Below are 22,208 nucleotides of genomic sequence, written 5' to 3' on the forward strand. Positions count from 1 at the left end.
TCAATTCGATTTAGCTAAAGTCACTATGTCAAGCCCTTTTGTGGAGACAACTCTATCTGTCCCTGAACAATCTCTACTGAGAGAGGAATGTTAGCAGCTCTGAAGCATAAAATAGAGGTCCTACAGACGAAAAATGTGTGTGCACGTATGCACAGGATCAAGAAGGCCACCTAGCAGTGACAGTAACTGATTTGACCCTGCCATGTCTGCTGGTTATGGACAGGAAAGTCTTATCATTGTAGAGAGAGGTATTTTGACTTTGTGGTCCTGTATGTCATCTTGCCTAGCATTACTCTCACAATGTGGTGCACAGTATCCTTCAGTAACATGGCCTCCAATCATTGGGCCCCAGGAGTAGATGCTTGATGCAGACCTAATAATTTCTATGGGGCAAAAGGAAAAGTGACAAGCATTTCTCTGGGATTACAAACTCCTTAAGGATTACACCAGCAACTGCCAGTGATTATCTTTGTTTCTAGGAAAGGAAGCCAACATAGCAAAGTATTGAATCCAAAGGGAAATGGGAAGATACTGAAGATAACTGTTTTGCCTTCTGGATTCTAGAAACACAAGGACCAATTTTTCGCCATTTGGACTTCCCAGATGTATATCTGAGTAAATCAGTTCAATGTGTGTATGTACACTGGTTTGATTTGCTTTCTGTCACTTACAACCAAAATAGTTCCAATAACTCTGCAGTGGTCTGGAAAACAGACACAAGTTATCTTACCACAGCAGTGGCAAGAGAAGGGCTATAGCCCAGTAGCAGGTAGGCTGCCACTGTAAATGCACAGGACCACTTTCTTCGAAGGTTTAAAAAGCATTTTAGCTTCTAGTGGCAACAGGGTATCTTCTGGTTTTTTCTTTCAGTCCCCAAGAGAAGTGTGCACAAGTATATTTGGTAAGAGGAATAAGTAAGAAAGTCTCTCATTGTGACAATTTTTTCAAGAAGGGGCGAGTAGAACCCCAATTCTCCATGTTGCCCAATATCATGTCCCTGCTGTTTTAAAAACCGTACCCTAGTTTTGACTTTCTGATAGATGGGAATATAAGTGGTCCACACCTTATGAAACACCGATCCACCTCAGTTCCTTTGGCTTCTATAATCACATGCTCTGTTTCTATTCTCTTACTTTGCAGTGCTAACATCTGCATGCCAATGATCCTACTGTTGTAAGTCTCATCTGTTCCTGCTGCCTGATCTTCACCTGGAGTCATACGCCCCTGTGTGTCACATCATAATCACTTCTCCAGCACAGCACCAGTGCTTTCAGTGGGGAATAAAGCAGCAGGAAGAGATGAACTCTTAGAAACAAAGATCCTAATTTCTTACAGCAAGGGACATCCTTTACTAAGCCTATTTGGCTTTATAGATTATACCCTCCTGGAGTCGCATGGAGTAATACATGAATGTTAGAAAAGCACCAATGTAAAATATGCTAGTTTGGCCAAACACAGGGGGAAGAGGTAAGGCAGGGCTAAAGAAAATGCCTCTCAGGTGTCACTCAAAATAATTGTTAGTGTCTACTAACAGGATAACATCCACTGGAAAGAATAAAATATCTCCAGAGCCATCCTTATTAAGCCCAACTTAACAAGAATTTGCACCAGACAGTGGCTGTGGAAGTCACTAACGAAGGTCCCTCTGACCTGGAGATATGCCAGCCCATGGAAGATGAGTGGTTTATCTTCCATCTTTGGCACAAGCTCTTTCGTATTTCTCCTAACAGTGCTAACAGTCTTGTCATCTTCTGTCACTGTTTTTCTTTCCCCTGTTACCCTTTCTGTTCAAGTCTCTAAAAAGAAACAAACAAAAATATCCAACTAAACTTAAGCTAACTAAAACAAACAAACAACAAGAACAAAAACTAACAAAAGGATAGATACAACATAACAAAACATAATCTCATTAATTCCTTTGAGAGACATAAATTACAACCTCCTCCTCAGCAGCCTAAATTTTCTGTTGGGTTAATATGAGAAATGGGGTAAATCCTTGGCAGAGGTGGTAAGGATACTCACAATGCTCAGTGATCAATTTAAAGTTTAAGGAATTCTTCATGTGTGAAAGCTGAGGAGTAGCCAATGGTTCTTTACATTTTCTGAGACCTCAGGTGTTGATCAGTACATGTTAAATCTAAGTTACTTATCCCTAGAAAGAACTACTAACATTTGTTGAAATATATTTTAAATTTTCCTAGGTCTCATGTTTGAGTCAACTTAGATTTTAAGAGCCTTTTTGATGGAACATACTTAAGGGCTGGTTAGTCTGCTGCTAAGAGTGCCACTAATGAATGCAACTTGTCATCCTGGAAGTACACAGGGCAAGAAGGTCCTGGAGAGGTAAACCAGGTGAATATGTACAGTTCTATCACCACGTCAGTAAAATCAGTTCTTGAGGCAGCAGCATTTCCTCTACCTGTGAAACGAATTTTTTTATTTTTAGCGTACTATATGCCTTTTCTTAGAAAGGTTTAATGAGAGTAGCATAACACAAGCCATAGGTGCACTTATCTTCACTACGAAGACAATGGAGTGAGCAACTGTCTGGGGGGATGCACTGTGCAGAGCACGCCACTCTCACTAGAGCAGGCGTGACAGGACTGCACACGGCTGTGCACCGCTGGGACGCAGGGTGCTTGTGCTTGATCATCTTCACACTCACTGGAACAGTTTTAGTCCCGGCATGCAAAAAACACACAAAAAAATGTATGTTGAAAGAATATATAATGAATAAAAGACAAGAACTCCCAGAAATTTCAGAAAATTATCTGCATTCATTTTTGGGGAGCTTGTGTGGACCTTAACTCCCTGGAAGCTGGAACATGATTTGACTTTGGTCTACTGCTCATAATAGCACCTAGCTCATTAACTTATTTGTGGAATAAATGAATATTGGAAAATTAAAAAGCATTTGTTCAACTTTGAACAATTTTAAGACAGAAAACTTATTTATATAAATGTCTGTAAGGATAATAATTTCACATAAGTACAAACAGGTTTCCAATGACAAGGACACTTTTTTTTCTCTTTTCCATACTGCCAGGTTAGTGGCATGTCATAGCAACTGCTACGGCATAGCAACGGCTCAGTAAGTGGATGTGAAAGAGGGAAATCAAGAAAACAGTGAGCCCAGGAAAAATCTGGTGGTTTACTTTGCTTTTGCTGTCTATTGGCAAAGGATATCAATGCATTCTTGGCAGGAATGTAAACCAGTACAACCATTATGCATTATCAGTATGGAGACCTAAATCAGAAATTCTGTATGACCCAGCTATCCCCCTTCAAGGTGTCTACTCTAAAGAGCTAAAGACATCATACTGCAATGATACGTGTATACCAATGTCTGTAACAGCACGATTCATAAAAGCTAAATCCTAAGCAGAAGACTGGATAAAGGAAATATGATGTATATAATTAATGAAGTACTTCTGGCTATAAAGAAGGATGAATTTGAGACATTTTTGAGAAAATGGATGTACCTGGAAAACATGATGTTGAATGAAATAAATAAGACACATAAGTTTAAATGATGTATAGTATTTCTTACTGAGTAAGGAAAAGTACAAACAGAAGCACAATAAAGGATGGGCAGAAGGAAACAAGGGGATTGATCTTTTGCAAATAGTAAGAGGTCCAGAAGGCTGAGAGGAGATGGGAGAGGGGAAGGGGAAGTAAGGAGATGCCATGTACAGGAGCCTAAGAACTTTTTATAGATATGAGATAAGGGGGTTCACAGGAGGAGGAGGGAGAGGGTTAAAAAAAGAACCAAGCTGTATCATATACATGTATCTACTCTCCAAGATGATTATAAACTGTATGTACTGCAAGCATGTAGAAAAAGAAGACCAAAAAAAAAGAAAGAAAGAAAAAAAAAGAAAAAGAAAAATTGGATTACAGGGTACTTGAAGACTGTTAATCTGACTTAAAATATTTTGTAAACAAATTAATATCTCTAGTAACTACTGAGGCTTTTTAAAAAGCAGAAATTTAAAAGAGTATTTATTACAATAACTATAAAGTACAATGCATAGAAAATAGAGAATAGGGTAAAATTGTAGGGCAAGTCATAATTTTTAAAATGGTCAATATGTCAACAATGAAAAAATACTTTCCTGTGGAAAGTAATTCAGATTAGAAACCAAGAGAGGTTTTAATCAAAGAACTAAAATGAAATATATTTGCAAAGTTTCTGAAACAAACTCAACGTTACTATAGTAAATTAGTACTATATTCAAAGTTACTACGCATAGAATAAATGAACAATTTCTTGTATGCAGATGAGCAAATGCTTCAAAATAGAATGCAGGTTACATGGAATTGGCTAAATGCCTTAGAACTCAATTAAAGATCAGTCACATTTCACACTTTGGATATGCATCTAAAAAATAACCACCTCAACTTCCCCCAGACTAGAGGAATACATGGGAACCAACAGTTCCAATTTTTGATCTATTTTCTGTAACACTGTAGATAAGGGGAAATAATTTTTTGATCACATTTCCAAATTGCTTTTGGTGAATCCAGTCTAATGCCCACTTAAGATAAGTCAGGAACTATATCTAAAATAAGGTGCATTGAAGCTCTTTGCCTCAGAAAGAAAGGAGAAAAAAGTTAGGTGAATCAAAGAAAAGGGGCTAGGGCCAGCCAAATAGCTCAAGGGATTAAAGCACCTACAAACAGGCGCAGGGCCCTAGGGTTCGATCCCCAGGCCTGCTGTGCCAGCCCACTCCCAGGGCACGCTGAGACAGCAATTGAGACTGGGCATGGTGGTCCGCGCCTGTAATTCCAGCTCTTGAGAGGCTGTAAACAGGCGGATCGCTATGAGTCCGATCTAGTAGTGAGACCTTGAACACCCTGTGGACCCTTCCCTAAAATACAAAAAAAGGAAAAAGAAAAAAGAAAAAGAAAAAGAAAAGGGACTGAGGGCCTGATGGTCACAGGCTGAGGGTGCCAGAAGAGTACCACACAGAAGCTCTGAAAGTCTAACCTCTCCACTGCTAGCTTAAGATGAAAACAAACAAAAACAAAAGCAAAACAGCTGGATTTGAATATGTCTACAGTGATCACTAACTGGGAGATCAATATGATCTACTAATTCTTTTAATATCAGAACTCCACGTTTATGAACTACATCTCATGGTGCATTATGGACACCCATTACTATTGGTTCTGATCGATTATCATTTTATTTTTAGATTTTTCAAAAGGCAATTTCTTCCCAACTTATCCTATTTCCATAGGTTGAACAACTCAACTGCCCCTTTTAAATCAATCTTACAACACATCCAATTCCATTTTCCAATTTCTTAAGAAAAGTATTAAGTATTATGATGCAGAATAGATTTATGGAAGTACTGTATTAAACATCTTAATTTGACAAAACATGCCTTGACTTTATTTGGCCAGTTTGTTGTCTAATTTGAAATACAAATTATGTAACTCAACACTCGTTACTTTTTTCTCCTAAAAAATATACCATACTCACTATCTACATAAAATAAATCCATATAATAACTCTTGAATGGACTCTACAAATTACCACATTCAAAATGGAGAAAAAATAGTTAAGGAGAGAAATGCTAAAATAAAATAAAATGAGACAAAAATTCACTACAGGGTGATTGATGGTTTCCATGACCAGCTATTTCATGCCTGTCCTCTGAGACTTAAGTTCTAATTCTTAAGAGACCAGGAAATAGCCATCTGCAATAAGACTCTGCACTGGCATACAAACACATGCATACATGTGGGATTTTCAACCATCATACTAAATCCACAAGGACAATCAATGTTTGGCATAAAAATAATAAAAGCTTAATATTTTGCTTTCAAGTAGAACTACCCTAATTCCATGCATGAGACAAACATACCTAACATGAATTTTTCTAACCATTCTTTTTAATATAGAAAGCACTTTACAGACAGTATTTTTTTTCTCTCTCTCACACAGCCCAGATTATGGTTAATATCTCATGACACCAAAAGCAATACTGCAACAGATATTAAAGCATTTTTTCAGCTACTTATTCTATAAAATATTAATTGCAAGCCTGTGTATGTACTGTGCATACAGGGGATTAGGTAAGTGAGTTCCTGCTCAGTTCAGAATCAATAAAAGATAACATGCAGAGCATCAATCATCATCTCTCTTCCTTTTGTACATAACTTCAGCTGGAAGATTTAAAAATACATATTTAAGCACTCAAAGAGCTAGTACCAGCTAGGAAAGATGAGAGCAATACTCACCTAGAAAGGACAGGTTTTTCTCCAGAAGCAAGTCTCTCAGCAAGACTTCATGCTCATGACCAATAGCACTGGAAGTTTAGTTAAGGAAAGCAATGTAGGCAGCACTGTGCCATCAGGAAAATGCTAATACTGGGTCCACACTTTGATATGAGGTGGAGAATTGAGAATACGTTCTGCAGCTCACATCTCTGAGGAATTAAAGTCCAACCACATTCTTCCTCTCTTTGAAAAATACAATGGACTTCTCTCCAAAGCTTACATATTGTGGCAAACAAGGATTTATAAATGGGTATGATTTTAAGTTGTTTTAAAAAGAAGGGGAAAGGGCTGGGGAGATGGCTCAGTGGAATAAGTGCTTCCCTGGCAAGTGCAAGGGCCTGAGTTCGATCTCTGGTTCTGAAAAAAAAAAGAGGGGTGGGGGAACATTTCCACTCATTAACCTATGCTAAAAATCTCTCAATTCAACTTAGTACACATTACTTAAGCACATACCTTACAGCTAAGAATACTAACCACCAGATTTGTCCTAAAAGAATCTCCAGTCTTACAGAGTCCTGTAAATCTGTGAATTCACATTTGTCACCTAGCCAGCACAAGCAGCTCCTCTATTCCACTCCCCATCAACTGCTGGAGGTCCTCTGTGACCTGAGAGCCAAAGGATGGACTGACTTGGGACTGTAGGTAATCTGAAATGCAGATACTATGTAGGTAACTGACCCAGGCAGGAGTGTCACACAGAGGCCATTCAAGAGTCCTTTACATATACACAGATAAACAGATAAACACATGAACAAATATACTGTTTCAATGCAGGTGCTGTATTGAGTGATTTATGTATGTTATTTCACCCTTGCAATTATGAGCTTTATTTTATATGTGAGAGAACTGAGAACCTGCACAAGGCAGTTACATGTGGCAAGGCTAAGAGAGAGAATAAGCTTACCTATAACCTCTATAGAGTGTCAAAAGGATTAAAATTATACAATAACTGACACTAGCCATACAAAGGCTTTGTGCTAAGTACGTGAATATCATTTCTTCACCCTTCACAACAACCATCTGAGTAGATGCCAATATTAGTCTCACACGTACAGCTAAGGAAACTAAGGTTTAGGAAGGAGTGATCTGAAGTCCCACAGCTGCTAAATAACAGAATGAATAACAGGACTTGAAAAAGGGATGCCTTCCACAGGAAGGACATCACACAAAGTCTGGAAAAAGCGTTATCTTACTCTGGCACTTTAATTCAGCCAAAAGTGTTTGGTAATAATTCTCTGAATCATTACCTTTACCCTTCATTTCATTGAGAATGTCAACCTGGTTACATCATTCCTTGGCTTACCAGAGACTATGATTTTGATTATGCACTGCTGAGAGTTCATCTTAAATAAAATTTTTACACTCTTTCAAACATTTTTCTTCTAAAGAATTATTCTGCCCTTTATTAATACATACAAGTGAACATAATTTTAAATCCTATGGTGACAAGAGATGTAGTCATTTATGCCTTCCATCAAAACAAGTGGAAATTGTCAGTGCTGCCCTTTTCTATTGTTTTTCTTCCTTTCCCAATGAACACGGCTGTGATTTATTTAATTGATAATGAGAAATAAAGTTAATATAAACCACAAACTTTTAAATTGCAAAATTTCATGCATTTTCAGAGTCCAGTGAAGACATCAGATGAATAACTCTCAATGGTATCTCATTACTAGGGGCATCCCACATTTTGGAACTAAATTATTTACTTCTATTGCACATAAATGTGCTCTCACTTTTATTGTTGTGAATTATTTACATCCAAAATGTTGAATCATGAAACTGAGGTTACTGATGGCCCAGAAATGAAAGCCACAGCACTTGAAGCTTCCTGAATCATTATCTTTCCTTACTTCCCTGGGTAGACTTTTGTCTAATAGCTGTGTCCAGGACTCACACTCGGGAATGTTGAAGTGGCTGGTTTCTCACTTCTTTTTTTCTCAATGAGTGTGAGCTGTGGTGGAAGAAATGTGGATGACCATGGCTCTGAAGGAAAATATATAGCAGACACTAAAAGTAAGAGAAAGGACAAGGCCACATACTCTTTCTTACTCTGCTTTGTGCAATGTTCTCCTAGTAAAGGACCAACTTGCTTTACTGTATTTACACAAATGTCTACATGTAAATTTCTTAATGGAGTAAAAAGATTTTACACCATTTGATTTACCAAATGTGTGCTTTCTTTCTCAGGAGATGGTATGATGTGCTGAGAGTAAGGAATACAAATGTTTCCAAATGATCAGGATGCTACATATATGGCATTTCCTCACAGAGAAAGCCAATAAATTTTATTTAGTGGAAAATAAAATAATTTTTGTTGAACAGTTGAGGGAACATCACTGTAAATGTATTTACATTATATGAAATTGCCTCAACTTCAATGCAACAATAAAATCAGTTTTTCAATAAACTTCTCAGCCTGTTTTATTTGTATGGTAAAAGTAGTCACCAATTTGAGATTTTGGAAAGATATACCACTTCATTATGCTTTGTGGGACACAAACATATATAAAGTGCAAGATCTACTAAATAAAACATATAAAAACAATTTTTCTGGCAATAGTCATAACGGAATTTCAAAAATTATAATCCAGTCAATGACTACAATTTATAGATATACACCATTATCTTTATCAATTGAAATCCTTTACGGCATTAAATCCTACAGACAATAACAGAGCCACAAAAAAAGACAAGTAGATGACAGAAACGTAAGGAAAATACTCCAAACGGAATTTATAATGCACCATAAGTAGAAACACTTAGACTCTGTCTACAAGAATACCTTACTATTGATGTATGGCAGTGACCATGGGGCAAAACTTGTAAATAACCTCACAAGCCATTTTCTTCGCCAGCAATACAGCAATCTAGTTTCCCGTAAGCATCTCAACTATTACTGAAAAATAGCCTCCTGGCATTTACAAAGCAGTTGACTTCATACTTTAGTCCATGCATATATAATTAGATAGTTATATTTAAAATCAATATGCAATCCTTCAAAAGACATTATGCTTTTAAGACCTTAACTTTAAATTGATTTTTAACTATTTTATGTGCTTTAAAATTAACATGTAATTCAGCTTCAGATATTCAGAGATAGTGCTAGTTGTTATATGAATGTGCTAGACTTTATCACTGCAGAAACATGAAGTTGACACTTCTACAATTTCTAATGCTATCATTAATTTTACATACATAGAAGTATAGTTTTACTTTAGTTTAATAAAAAGGCAAGCTTGTGACAATAGTGTGTTTTATTCTAGGCTAGGTAGGGGACTAGAACTAGAAATATATACCAAAAAGGTTGTATCTAGGTACTGAATGTTCTTGTGAGAAGGCTATTAGATTATTCCTAAATTTTAGTTTTACTTAGCAAAGAAAGTAAATTTTTATCAAAATTTTATTTCAGCTAAGCCTTTATAAAACAAGGAAGAATATAAGCAAACACATATGAACACACACGCAAACACATTTGCAGACATTTAACTTGTAACAGCTTTCAACAACAATCTAGATTGGTTTAGCTGCTGTGTCACCACTGGTCACAGTGCCAGCCATGCTAATAAAGCCTATCCCGGAAAGGCTATGTTAATATTGAGAGGTGGTAATCATTGACTAAGATATACAGTTTATCCAGTAAAGTTACTAATAATTTAAACATTATTTTAGTCAAATGTTATCAAAATTTTCATTATTATTAAAATACTAAATTTTATTAATAATGTCCTGCTTCATGAAATGGCTACCATCTACCTAATCCTGATGGTTTTTTAAACATTTTTTAATGTATTTGGTTGTTGCAGGACCTCACTATGCAGCTTGGACTCGTGTTGGTGATCCTTCTGCTTTCAGCCTCCCTAATGCTGGGATTACAAGCGTGCACTACTAGGCCTGGACTCTGGCTGGCTCAGCGCAGCCGAGGGGCGGGACTGGTGCAGCATGTGGAGCCAGGGATGGAACCACAGTCCCTGAACTTGCCTAAGCAGGTGCTTTAGTCTGCTGAGTTACCTTGTCAGCCCCCAATCCTGTTTTAAGAAGTAAACATTAACTATTTAGTAATTTAAAGTTTTTAATGAAGAATGACTGAGCATCTGTTTTCATGGCTTTAAGTCCAGTTCCAAAGAAAAAATTTGCATGGTTTCTCTAAAAATGTTTATTAGGCACTTAAATGACAGCTCAGATTGTAATCAGTATTAAAGCAACAAAAAATCCATTGTCCTTTCAAATATAATAGTCTCTAGTAGCATTTTAATAACATCATCCTTTAACTCGAGACTCAAAATTTATTCCAGGAGATTCAACTGAATTTGGCTCATTCTAAATGGAACTCTGTTATACATTTTTCAAAGTGGTCACTGGAACGATTAGATACTTTACAAGACACTATGTTCCCTGTCTAATAACTCTGTACCTTTAAACTCGTTAAAACTAAACAGTTTGAAATAAGCAAGTGAGCCAGCTGCTGCTGCACTGACATCTTCCTGTGGTCTATCTGATTTTTAAGCTGTCAGAGAGAACAGTCTGCAGTGACCCTCCAGTTGATTGAATGTAAAACAGAAGAGTATGAAATGTGTTTTGTGAAGCAGAACTTTATGTCAGGTTAAGCTAGACACATCTCCTCCTCTGAGCCTAAGCTCGTCAATTGTGCACCTAAAATTTTATGGGAAAGGATACTGTTTGATGCAGTCCACCAATGGTCCATAACAGCAGTCGTTCACAATGCACTGCAGACAAATAAGAGAAGGGGTCTGGGATGGGGTGGCTACAAAAATCATTACAGTAAACATCCTAAAAGCAGTAATTACTTTTCTTCCCCTACCCCAAAAAAGAAAGCGATCAAAAGGTTATTCAGATTTAATCACAGAAAACAAAAATTGCATGCTTTTTATTTACTATAAAAGCAAGCTATTAAAAAGTGAAATGCTCTTCTCACAAATATTGCATTGCCATTTATAGTGCACCCTGACCTCAGTGATAGTTTATGATGACAGTAATTAAATGAGGTTTAAAATCCTTTACTCTGCTAGGCAGATAACAGCACTGCCACTGAAAACAGACAGCTGTGATTAATACCTGATAGACCTGATTTGCTAGAACTCCATCTGGAATCTGAGAAGGGTCCCGTAGCATACTATTTATAACAGACTTGGAGGCTGCAGAAGAAAAGAGATGAACTATTAGCAGACAGTCAACATACTTTTAATGCAACATGAGAAGTGACATATACCTACATACTGAAACCATGAAAACAAAAATATTACTGATACTAATCATTTTTCCATTTTTAATTTAAGAGAAGCTTTTAATTAGACCATGTTGCCAAGTTTATAAACCACACTGCCAGATTTGATGATGACCTATTTTTTCCAAGGTAAATTAACAAGTCCAGACCTAAAGCATATGTCTTTTTGCAGACAAATTAGCTCTGGAAAAGCCTATTTGGAAAACACATGCACACACACACACACACACACACACACACCCCAACCAGAAAAGAAAAATATTTACATTTTGCAGGTAGGTATTTTATAACCAAGCATATGTACATGTGCAGCTTAGTTAGAGCAGGTCAGATTAAAGACACCAATGATGTCAACAAAAGTAATTCTCAACCATCTCTGAGCACTAAGCCTTTCTAAAGCAGATCTCATCAACTGCCATAAAATGTTACACCCATTTCACAGGTGAGAAAATTTGGTAACATGAGCTAAAGGAGGGAATCTTAAATTGAAAGAAATGTGTGTGTGTGTGTGTGTGTGTGTGTGTGTGTGTGTGTATACAGCTATTTCTTTGTGTCCGGTATCCATCAGGGACTGCTTCCAGGAGTCCCTTCCTCACCCACGACAGAGACCAAATTCCATGATGTTCTAGGCTCTTATATAAAATGGCACAGAACTTGGGTATAAACTAGGCACATCCTTCCATAGACTTTAAATAATCTCTAGATAACTTACAGTAATGCAATGTGAATGTTGTATAGTTGTTATCTTGTATTGTCTAGATAATAATAACAAGGACAATCTGTACATGCTCAGTACAGTTATCTTTTTGTTCCATATTTCAATCCCTGCATTTAGGCCTCAAAATAAGGAGGCGCAACTGAGTGTGGGGGCATAGTATATGTACTTAATGTTTACACAAATTTTCCCCATAAAATATGCCTTGTCCACTTACAAATTAAGCTGACATCCCAGGGAGTGTTAAAGAAGATAGGCAATAAGGGAGACATCTAGTGAAGGATGTTAGAGAGGTGACAATCTTTGAAGAGCAAGGTGAGGGGGCCTGGATTCTTCTTGTTCATCACAGGTATGTGGCAGCCCAGGGGGCCAGAGTTCTTCTTGGTGCATGGGATGAATGCAGGTCTGTAACCTGAAGCTGAATCAGGAATTGCCTAGGAATCGATTCTGTCAATGTCCTGTCAAATCATTCCCAAGTATTAGCAAAATAGCTTAGACTTGGACCCAGACACATACAAACTCAAAATGCATATTCTATAATCTAGTTAAGAAAATGAATACACATTACAGATCTACATCATTCAAGTTATGAAATGATTTGGACAGATGTGATACATGTAAGCAAATACTGTGGAAAGATATAAGGCAATTATTCCTTATTCACTTAAACATAGTATTGAGCCTATAAAAAAATGTTCAACTATTTTAATTATTGCCTATATTTAGTCACAGGACTGCAGGATAAAGCAACAGTTATATATTTAGCAGTCATTTATAAACACATATTTACACTGCAGATGGAGAAGGCATATACAAATCCAAAGAGAGGACCACTGAGCTTTCTTATTCATCCTATCTCTGCAGCCTGGTCAAATTATCTCAGCTGACTCCAGGGTCCCTGTGTGAATCTCTAGAGAAAACATCTATAGACCTGTAAGAATACAATCAGATAATAACAGTAAGAATCAAATGAGACATGTGCATTTGCTACATATAGTTATAGGTGTAACCAATTATTTCTGTAAGACATTATCATGAATAAGTAGTAAAAAAATTGACAATATGAAGTAGCTAATCATCTTATGAAGGAAGAGACTATGGTAGCAATATTATTAAAGAGATGAAAATGTGCCTAGTAGCCTGCTTAGTTTCCAAGCCTAATTCAAAGGCTTGGCCAGTGGAAAGGGATCAAAGCACTTGTCACACATGTATTCATCTTCTAAGAACATTTAAGGATCTCAGGAAAACAAAAGCACTGTTGCCTTATGTATTTATCTGGTCTTGGCTAAGGTATTACACTACAAACTTCCTGTCTTCATGTGAGGGAAAGATTAACTCAAAAATGGTTCAGCAGTGTGATGCAAACTGCTATATTATGGAAAATTACTGATATTATGGCCAAATCATATGTAAATTCATCACTAAAATCATTAAACAAGGACTCTTAAAAAAGAAGAGGGACAATGCTCTGGAACAGAAGAAAATTGAGCCATTTATTTTGATGGAAGAAAAAGAAATATGAAAAGAAGAATCTAATGACATAATTTTCCTCACAATATTAATTTTAGAATACTGTGCTTATCAAGATGAAGAATAATAACCAATAAATTTGTAGAACAGATAGTTTGACTATTTTGAATAAAACACCACTCAAAACAAAGGAAGTCAGTTGTTTTAAATGAAGTAGTAAAAACTGCATACTGAATCTACTTATTCTAAACTTAACAAAATGCCTTTTCTTGCAACTTGTCAATATTTCAAGCAAAAGAAAAGGTGCTATCAAAAGTCAAGGGCTCTGAGGCAGACCTAGGTCATGCCCGGTCTTCACTGAGGGCACTTCCCACATGCCTTTGGGGAAGGCTGTTAGTATCTCGGATCAAGCCAGAATGCACGTCTACTTTTACTCATGTTCTCAAGTTTAGGAATCTCAGAAGGATGATGTTGCTTTCACAGTTTACTCCTGCCACTATTTATACTGACCAAGTTTTCATTTCTACCAAGCATGCACACAGCAAGAACTACCAGTCACTTGGCACTAGGTCCATAGAACAGCTTTGCTATCTATGAATGCAAGTGGCCTCAGATCAGCAATAGGCAATGCCTGGATCATGACGCCTAATATTACGTTCATGTCATTGCAAAGTTTTCCTAAAAAAACTCATAATATAATAAGCATCTAAAAACCAACTAACCTGATTGAACTTGTGGATCTGTAATAAATTTACTTTAGATGATCTAATATTAACTTAAAAATTTATCAGTCTTCCTAAAGGTTGATTTCTTTTAAAAGTATTTTTAAAGAAGCCAGAATTTAGGATTATTGATCCTTTCTATTGTGCTATTTCTGCTAATTACATTTCCTTTACCTTTTCTTGTCATTACTTTTCGCTTTGCTTACTTTGAGTTGGCAATATTTTTTTTACTGTTGTCATTTTTATAAAATTCACTTTCAAGGGCTGGCACTGTAACTCAGTGATAGAGCACACATGCCTGGAATTTGTGACGTCATGGGTTCAACCTCCTGCACCAAAAACATTTATTACCTACCTTTTAATACATATGTCTTGTTTTGAGACAAGTTTTATTACATAGTTCTTGAACATATATTGATCCTTTCACCACAGTGTCCCAAGTGCTGGAACAACAGATGTGTACCACCATGCCTGGCTAATATATACCGCTCAAAGCTATAAGAGTCTTAAAATTCTGTTTTAACTACATACCACAAGTTTTATTGTCCTTTATTTATAAATATTTTATAGTTTCCATTATTTCATTTTGGCCCACAAATTACACAATTTTAGATTTTTCCTATTTTCGACTTACAGTATCTCTATTAATATGGAGCATTTATTTGACTTCCTTTGTGTTTTTATTTGATAAATCTGAAAAAAATACTTTGCTTTAAAATTAGGGAGACCCAGCCGAGGCCCAGGCCCAGCGAGTGTGTGGGAGACCTTCCACAGTCTGCTGCATCTGTTGGGCCTCTCCCAAGCAAGCCCAGGCCCGCCGCATGAGACACTCCACCGTGATCTCGGGACCCCTCCACCCGTCCACAGCCCCACCTAGCCGGCCTTGTGAGAACTTCTGCTGCACTCTCGGGATGCCCCAGACCCAGCCCAAGCCCAGCCCCAGAGAGAGTAAGGGAGAGCTTCTGCGATCCCTTGTGCCTCCAGTCCCCTCCAGAACTAGCTCTGGCCTGGCATACAGGCCTGGGGTGAAACTCTGCAGCTGAAGTCCCTGCAGAAAGGCTAGGGGTCAGAACCACCCAACTAATCCAGGAGGAAAACATCTTGCCAGAGGGGAAAAACAGGTTCAATTCCAAGGGCTACAGCAAGAAGGAACTGAGCACAACAACTAGACCCAAGCCAGGCACAATTGGATGAACTCAAACTTAATAGATCTGTACCCAAATTTCAGTAGGTACTAAGGTTATAATTGCACCAAAGCTCTACACCAAAGGTCAGCGGACAGTGCTATACAAAATGACAAAGAGAAGGAGCAAAATGCAATCTTGGGCCCCGAGCCCACACAGAACAAGTGCAGAGGACAGTAGCACAGAAGAAACTGGGAATCATATAGGTGAAATGTCTGAATCAATATTGTCTGAACAAAAGAAACAACTGGAGAAAGGCATAGAGGAACTCAGATCAGACATAACCTCTAAAATTAAAAAAAAAAATCTCTAAATTAATAGCATCTGAACTAAAGAATCAAATGCAGAAACATATAGAGGAAATCAGATCAGAAACAATCTCTGTAGTAAAAGAATTAATAACTGCTTCTGCAGAAGACACTGACCAAAAAAAAAAAAAAAAAAAAAACCCAAAGGAGATTAGAAAAACAATAGAATCCTTCAATGAGAAATACAGGAAAGAAACAGATCACATGAAGCAAAGTTAAAGCAATTTATGGGAATTTAAAATCTCAATCACAAGCTTGCAAAACTGTTTGAGGGAAAGTGAAGATAAGAGTTTCAGATCTTGCAGATGCCATTGCAGCTAGTACAAACATTAGAAAAGATCTCTTAAAAACAACTAAGATGCAGGAAAAAATAAATCATCACTTGCAAGATGATGCAAAGATGAACAATGTGAGACTAATAGGCATCAATGAGAAAGATTAAATCAATAAAAATCATACAAAAAGAATATGGGCAGAAGTAATAGGAGGAAACTTCCCAAATATGAGGAAACAATCTGACATTCAGGTAACCGAAGCATACAGAATGCCAAGTAACCTCAACCCAATGAAAAACACACTGAGACATATAATAGTCAAGATTCCAGATATCTAGTGAAAGAACAATATACTGAAAGCTGCTAGAGGAAAAAAAACCAAAAACACAAATCACACTTAAAGGAAAACCCATCAGAATAACGGTAGACTTGTCTTCACAAACCATGAAGGCAAGAACAGCATGGAGCAGAGTACTTCAAGTCCTCTATGAAAACATATTCCAGCCCAGACTACTATACCCTGAAAACCTCTCTTTCAAGTTTGATGGAGAAGTGAAATACTTCTACAACAAGGAACAACTAAACAATTTCATGATGGCAAAGCCAATCCTACACAGACTACTGAAAGATGTTCCAGAGACTGATCAAAATGAGCAGAACACCACGAACTAGAACAGCAGGAACCCATTAAATATGGCAAATGATTAAACACAGGAGAAAAAGGAGTGAACAACAATAGGTAAATAACATGTCGACTGTAAGTCAATACATCTCAATTACAATAACCAATGTAAATGGACTCAATTCACAAATTAAAAGAAACAGACTGGAACAGTGGATTAGAAAACAAAATCCAACAATATGCTATATACAAGAAACACAGTTAACTCACAAAGAAATTCATAGGCTGAAAGTCAAAGGATGGAAAACAATACTACACACCCCAGCATCTCAGAAAAAACAGGGGTAGCAATCCTGTTCTCAGACAGTCTCAACCTCAAACCAAGAATGACCAAGAGAAATGAAGAAGGCCACTACATACTGGTTAGGGGAAAAATTCAACAGGAAGAGGTAACATTCATATATAGTACATACCAAACACAGGACACCCAACTATATTAAGACAAATCTTAATGGACATGAAAAATCTAATATCCAATACCACAATCTTAACAGGAGACCTTAACACCCGCTTATGCCAAAAAGATAGGTCAAACAGACAAAAAATTAGCAAAGACGTAGCAGAACTGAACAACAGCTTGGAACAAATGGACTTAGTGGACATCTACAGAGTGTTCCACCCAAACACAGCTGAATACACATTTTTTTTCAGCTGCACATGGGTCATTTTCTAAAATAGACAATATACTAGTCCATAGGTTATGCTTAAATATATGTAAGAAAACAAATTATCTCATACATATTATCTGACCACAGCACAATGAAACTAGAAATAAATGAAAAAAGAAACCAGAAAACCTCTTCAAAATACATGGAAATTAAACCACACTCTACTCAGCAACCAATGGGTCACAGATGAAATTAAACAAGAAATTCAAAAATATCTACAATTCAATGAAAATTCAAGCACAACTTCCTGGAATTTATGGAATGCCATGAACACAGTTCTCAGAGGGAAATTTATAGCTGTGAACTCACACATTAGGAAAACAGAATGGGAACATATAAACACCCTAATGCTGCACCTTCAACAACTAGAAAAGTTAGAGCAAACCAACCTCAGAACCCAAAGACGTGAAGAAATCATAAAGATTATAGCAGAAATTAATTCAATTGAGACAAAGAAAACAGTTCAAAGAATTAACAAATCAAAAAGCTGGTTCTTTGAAAGACTAAATAAAATTGATAAGCCCCTAACTAACCTCATCAATAAGAGGAAAGAAAAAATTCAAATACAAGCAATAAGGAATGAAAAGGGTGTAATTACCACAGACCCAGTAGAAATTCAGAAGACTGTCAACAGCTACCATGAGAACCTTTACTCTTACAGAATAGAAGACACAGATGAAATGGACAGAATCCTAGAAAGGTATAAATTACAAAAAGTAGATCAAGAAGATATAACAACTCTAATAACCCAATAACAGCCAATGAAATGTGAGATGTAATAAAAAAACTTACCAAAAAAGAAAAGTGCAGGTCCTCATAGATTCACAGGTGAATTCTACAAGAAATTTACGGGAGATATAATCCCTATAATCCTCAAATTCTTCTATGAAATTAAAAAGGAAGCAATCCTCCCAAAATCATTCCTAGAGATAAGTATTATACTGATACCAAAACCAGGGAAAGACGCAACTAAAAAACAGAACTATGGGCCAATCTCCGTCATCAACATAGATGCAAAAATCCTCAATAAAATCCTAGCAAATAGAATACAGCAAATCATCAAGATCATACATCATGACCAGGTAGGATTCATCTCATCGATGCAAGAACGGTTCAATATATGCAAATCTGTGAATGTAATACACTGTATTGATAGAGCCAAATCTAAAAACTCATTCATGTTCAAAGTCCTACAGAACATTGGAAAAGATGAACTCTACTTCAATCTGATGAAAGTCATCTATGACAACCCAACACATAATTCTAAATGGGGAAAAACTGAAATCTTTTACTCTCAGATGTGGTACAAGACAAGGATGGGCTCTCTCACCCCTCCTATTCAAAATAGTTCTGGAATCATTAGCTAGAGCCACTAGACAAGAGAGAGAAATAAAAGGAATAAGAATCGGCAAAGAAGTAGTGAAATTTTCATTACTTGCAGATGATATGACACTTTAATTGGAAGACCCAAAAAACTCCACCAAGAAGCTACTAGAATTGATACACAAATTCAGTAGCATAGCAGGATACAAAGTCAATACCCAAAAGTCAATAGCATCCCTCTACACAGATAACAAACACACTGAGAGAGAAATTAGAGAAACAATACCTTTTACAATAGCACCGAGGAAAATGAAATACCTTGGAATTCATCTAACTAAAGAAGTGAAAAATCTTTTCAAGGAAAATTATGGTACTCTGAAAATAGAGATCATAGAGGATTTCAGAAAGAGGAAAGATATTCCCTGCTCCTGGACAGGAAGAATCAACATTGTGAACATGGCCATACTCCCAAAATTGCTATACATATTTAAGGCAATCCCTATCAAACTACCACCAATATATCTCACAGAACTAGGGAAATCATTCCTAAAATTTATTTGGAACCAGAAGAGACCTAAAATAGCAAAGGTAATTCTGCACAACAAGGACAGGGCAGGAGGCATCACAATGACTGATTTGAAATTATTCTACAAAGGTACTGAGATAAAATCAGCATGGTATTGGCAACAAAATAAACTTGAGGATGAATGGAATAGATTACAAGACACAGAAACCTCTACGAACACACTCAGTCACCTGATTTTCGACAAAGGGTCCAAACATGCATACTGGAAGAAAGATACCCTCTTTAACAAATGGTGCTGGAAAAACTGGGTGTCTACATGCCGAAAACTAAAACTTGACCCAGGTCTATCATCATGTACTATGCTAAAGTCAAAATGGATTAAAGATCTAGACATTAATACAGAAACACTAAAGCTCCTCGAAGAGAAAGTAGGAGGAACTCTCGAAGACATAGGGGTAGGCAAAGAGTTCACGAACAAAAATCAAATCGCATGGGTAATACTTGAAAGAATTAACAATTGGGACCTCTTCTTATTGAGAAGTTTTTACATGTCAAAAGAAATTACCAACAAAGTGAAAAGAAAACCCACAAATTTAGAAAAAATCTTGACTAAAAAGTACTCAGACAAAGGTCTGCTCTCTAGAATTTATAAAGAACTAAAAAACATTAGGGCCCCAACATTTAAAAACCCAATCCAGAAATGGGCATCTAAGATGAATACACACTTTTCAGAGAATGAAATTTAAAACACAAATAAATATATGAAAAAGTGCCCCACATCATTAGCCATCCATGAAATGCAAATTACACAACACTGAGATACAATCTCACCCCAGAAAGAATGGCCATCATAAAGAAATCACCCAAGAACAAATGTTGGAGAGGCTATGCTGAAAAAGGAACCCTTCTCCACTGCTGTTGGGAATGTATACTGATGCAACCATTATGGAAATCTGTGTGGAGACTCCTCAGAAAACTAGGACTGGAAATCCCGTTCAAACCAGCTATCCCCCTACTGGGAATTTTCCTGGAGGAACTGAAAACGTATTATCATAGTGATATATGTGTACCTATGTTTATAGGAGCACTATTTGTGATAGCCAAATCTTGGAAATAACCAAGATGCCCGTCACTTGAGGAATGGATGAAAAAGATGTATTTTTATATAATGGAGTATTATTTAGCTATAAAGAATGATAAACTCGAAGCCTTCATATATAAGTGGATGCCACTTGAAGATATACTCATAAGTGAAATAAACCAGACCCATAGCCTTCCTAGTATAAGAACTTGAAAGAAGAAATAAAAATAGTAAGGTATAACACAATTAAAAGGAAAGCAAGAACTTGAGGATTAGACAACGAAGAGAGGGCACGGAGAAAAGCTAGGAAACATGAAAGGGGCAAAGCCACACATTTATATGCACAAGATGATTAAGGCAACGATTCTGAGAATCTTCAGCATGTTATTGAAACTAGCAGTTAAGTGGTAGGATTCCCACCCTGACTAACTATATATGCTGATACCTGTGAACTAAGCAACTGCACTGAAGAAAGCAATGTGTAATGGTAGGGTCTGTCATTCTTCTAAATATGTACTGCTTGTCATGACACACCAATTACTGCCCCATTGTCTCTTAAGGAAATGTTTGTTTAAAAAATGTAAAAGGGTAATAAATGAAAACAAGAGACAAAAAAAAAAAAAACCAATGTCACAGGACTGTCCTGCTACCATGCTGTATATGGTTAGATTCCTAAATTTCTGTGTAAAAATATGTAATTGTTCATTCCTATTTTTTAAAATTTTTTCTTCATATTCTGTAAAGATTCAAAGTTTAACATACAAATATTTGATGGAAAATGCCTGTTCCATGTTATGCCTAAGATGTCTGATATTCAGACAGATAGGGAGGATAAGATCACCTGCCTGTGTTGTAGGGTAATAATAATAAGCTTCTATTCTGGAGGGTTAATAACCTAAATTTTCAGACCAAAATTTAGGAAAAGAAGAAGGGCTGCAAAGACAGCCAACATTTTGGCCCTAGCCTTTCAAGGTCAGTGAAGACTCAGGACATAGGAGAACCTGTACCATAACATCACATAACTCAGTTGTGTCCCGGGTTTTCTGATCAAGGAGACTATAAGGACACAGTGGAAAGTGATTAATGATGTAGAGTGTGCCCAAGGAGTCACAAGGACAGAAAATATTCTCTCAGGCTTTCACAGAGAGCAAATTGGTCAAGCAATGGCCCTAACTTATCCACATGGCTGACAATGACAAACAATGTGCAAACTGCGGTATAGTGTTACAGGATAAAACCTGAGGGGACTTGACTGAACTTATCAGATACAAAAGATACACTTCTTGTTATATAGGTCTTGCTTTGTCTTGGTCCTAACCATCTAGCAGAAAAGTATAAAAATAAATATAAAAAGTAAAGCCATATTTATATGCTGAGCTGTAAAAGGCTCAAGTCAACAACTTTGGACATTGCCAGTCCTACAGATAATCCACTACTATTATGGACTACTGGACTATATTGGAATATTTTGCTGAATTCATGCACCTGCAATATTTAAATGATAATGGAATACCCTTCTCTGACAAAACTAAACAAAAAAGGGGCATACAAATGAACAACCCTTTTGTATCTGTATATTCAAAATAGTTAGGATACATATACAACTGCATTGTGTTAATTCATTGAATAGAGAGATTTGTTTGAATAGTGCTTGTGGACAGGATATGATGTCTGTATCTTGTACAGTGAAGAACCACTAAGACAACAATATGCAATGTATT

The 22,208-nt window shown here is 36.7% G+C and overlaps 1 protein-coding gene across 6 annotated transcripts in view; it reads right to left on the minus strand.

Annotated features, from left to right (window-relative positions):
• CUNH15orf41 (chromosome unknown C15orf41 homolog) overlaps positions 1-22,208 on the minus strand; it is a 261,509-nt gene that overhangs the window by 141,068 nt on the left and 98,233 nt on the right. For all 6 annotated transcript variants that reach the window (XM_023703228.1, XM_023703227.1, XM_004643114.3 and 3 more), the window contains 3 exons: positions 11,365-11,444; positions 10,966-11,015; positions 6,250-6,317 (listed from right to left, as the gene is read on the minus strand). In XM_023703228.1, coding sequence (XP_023558996.1) covers positions 6,250-6,317; positions 10,966-11,015; positions 11,365-11,444 — 198 coding nt within the window. The remainder of the gene's footprint in view (positions 1-6,249; positions 6,318-10,965; positions 11,016-11,364; positions 11,445-22,208) is intronic.

This window comes from Octodon degus, unplaced genomic scaffold (genome assembly GCF_000260255.1).
Source record: "Octodon degus isolate 3935 unplaced genomic scaffold, OctDeg1.0 scaffold00166, whole genome shotgun sequence".
Lineage (NCBI taxonomy): Eukaryota > Metazoa > Chordata > Mammalia > Rodentia > Octodontidae > Octodon > Octodon degus.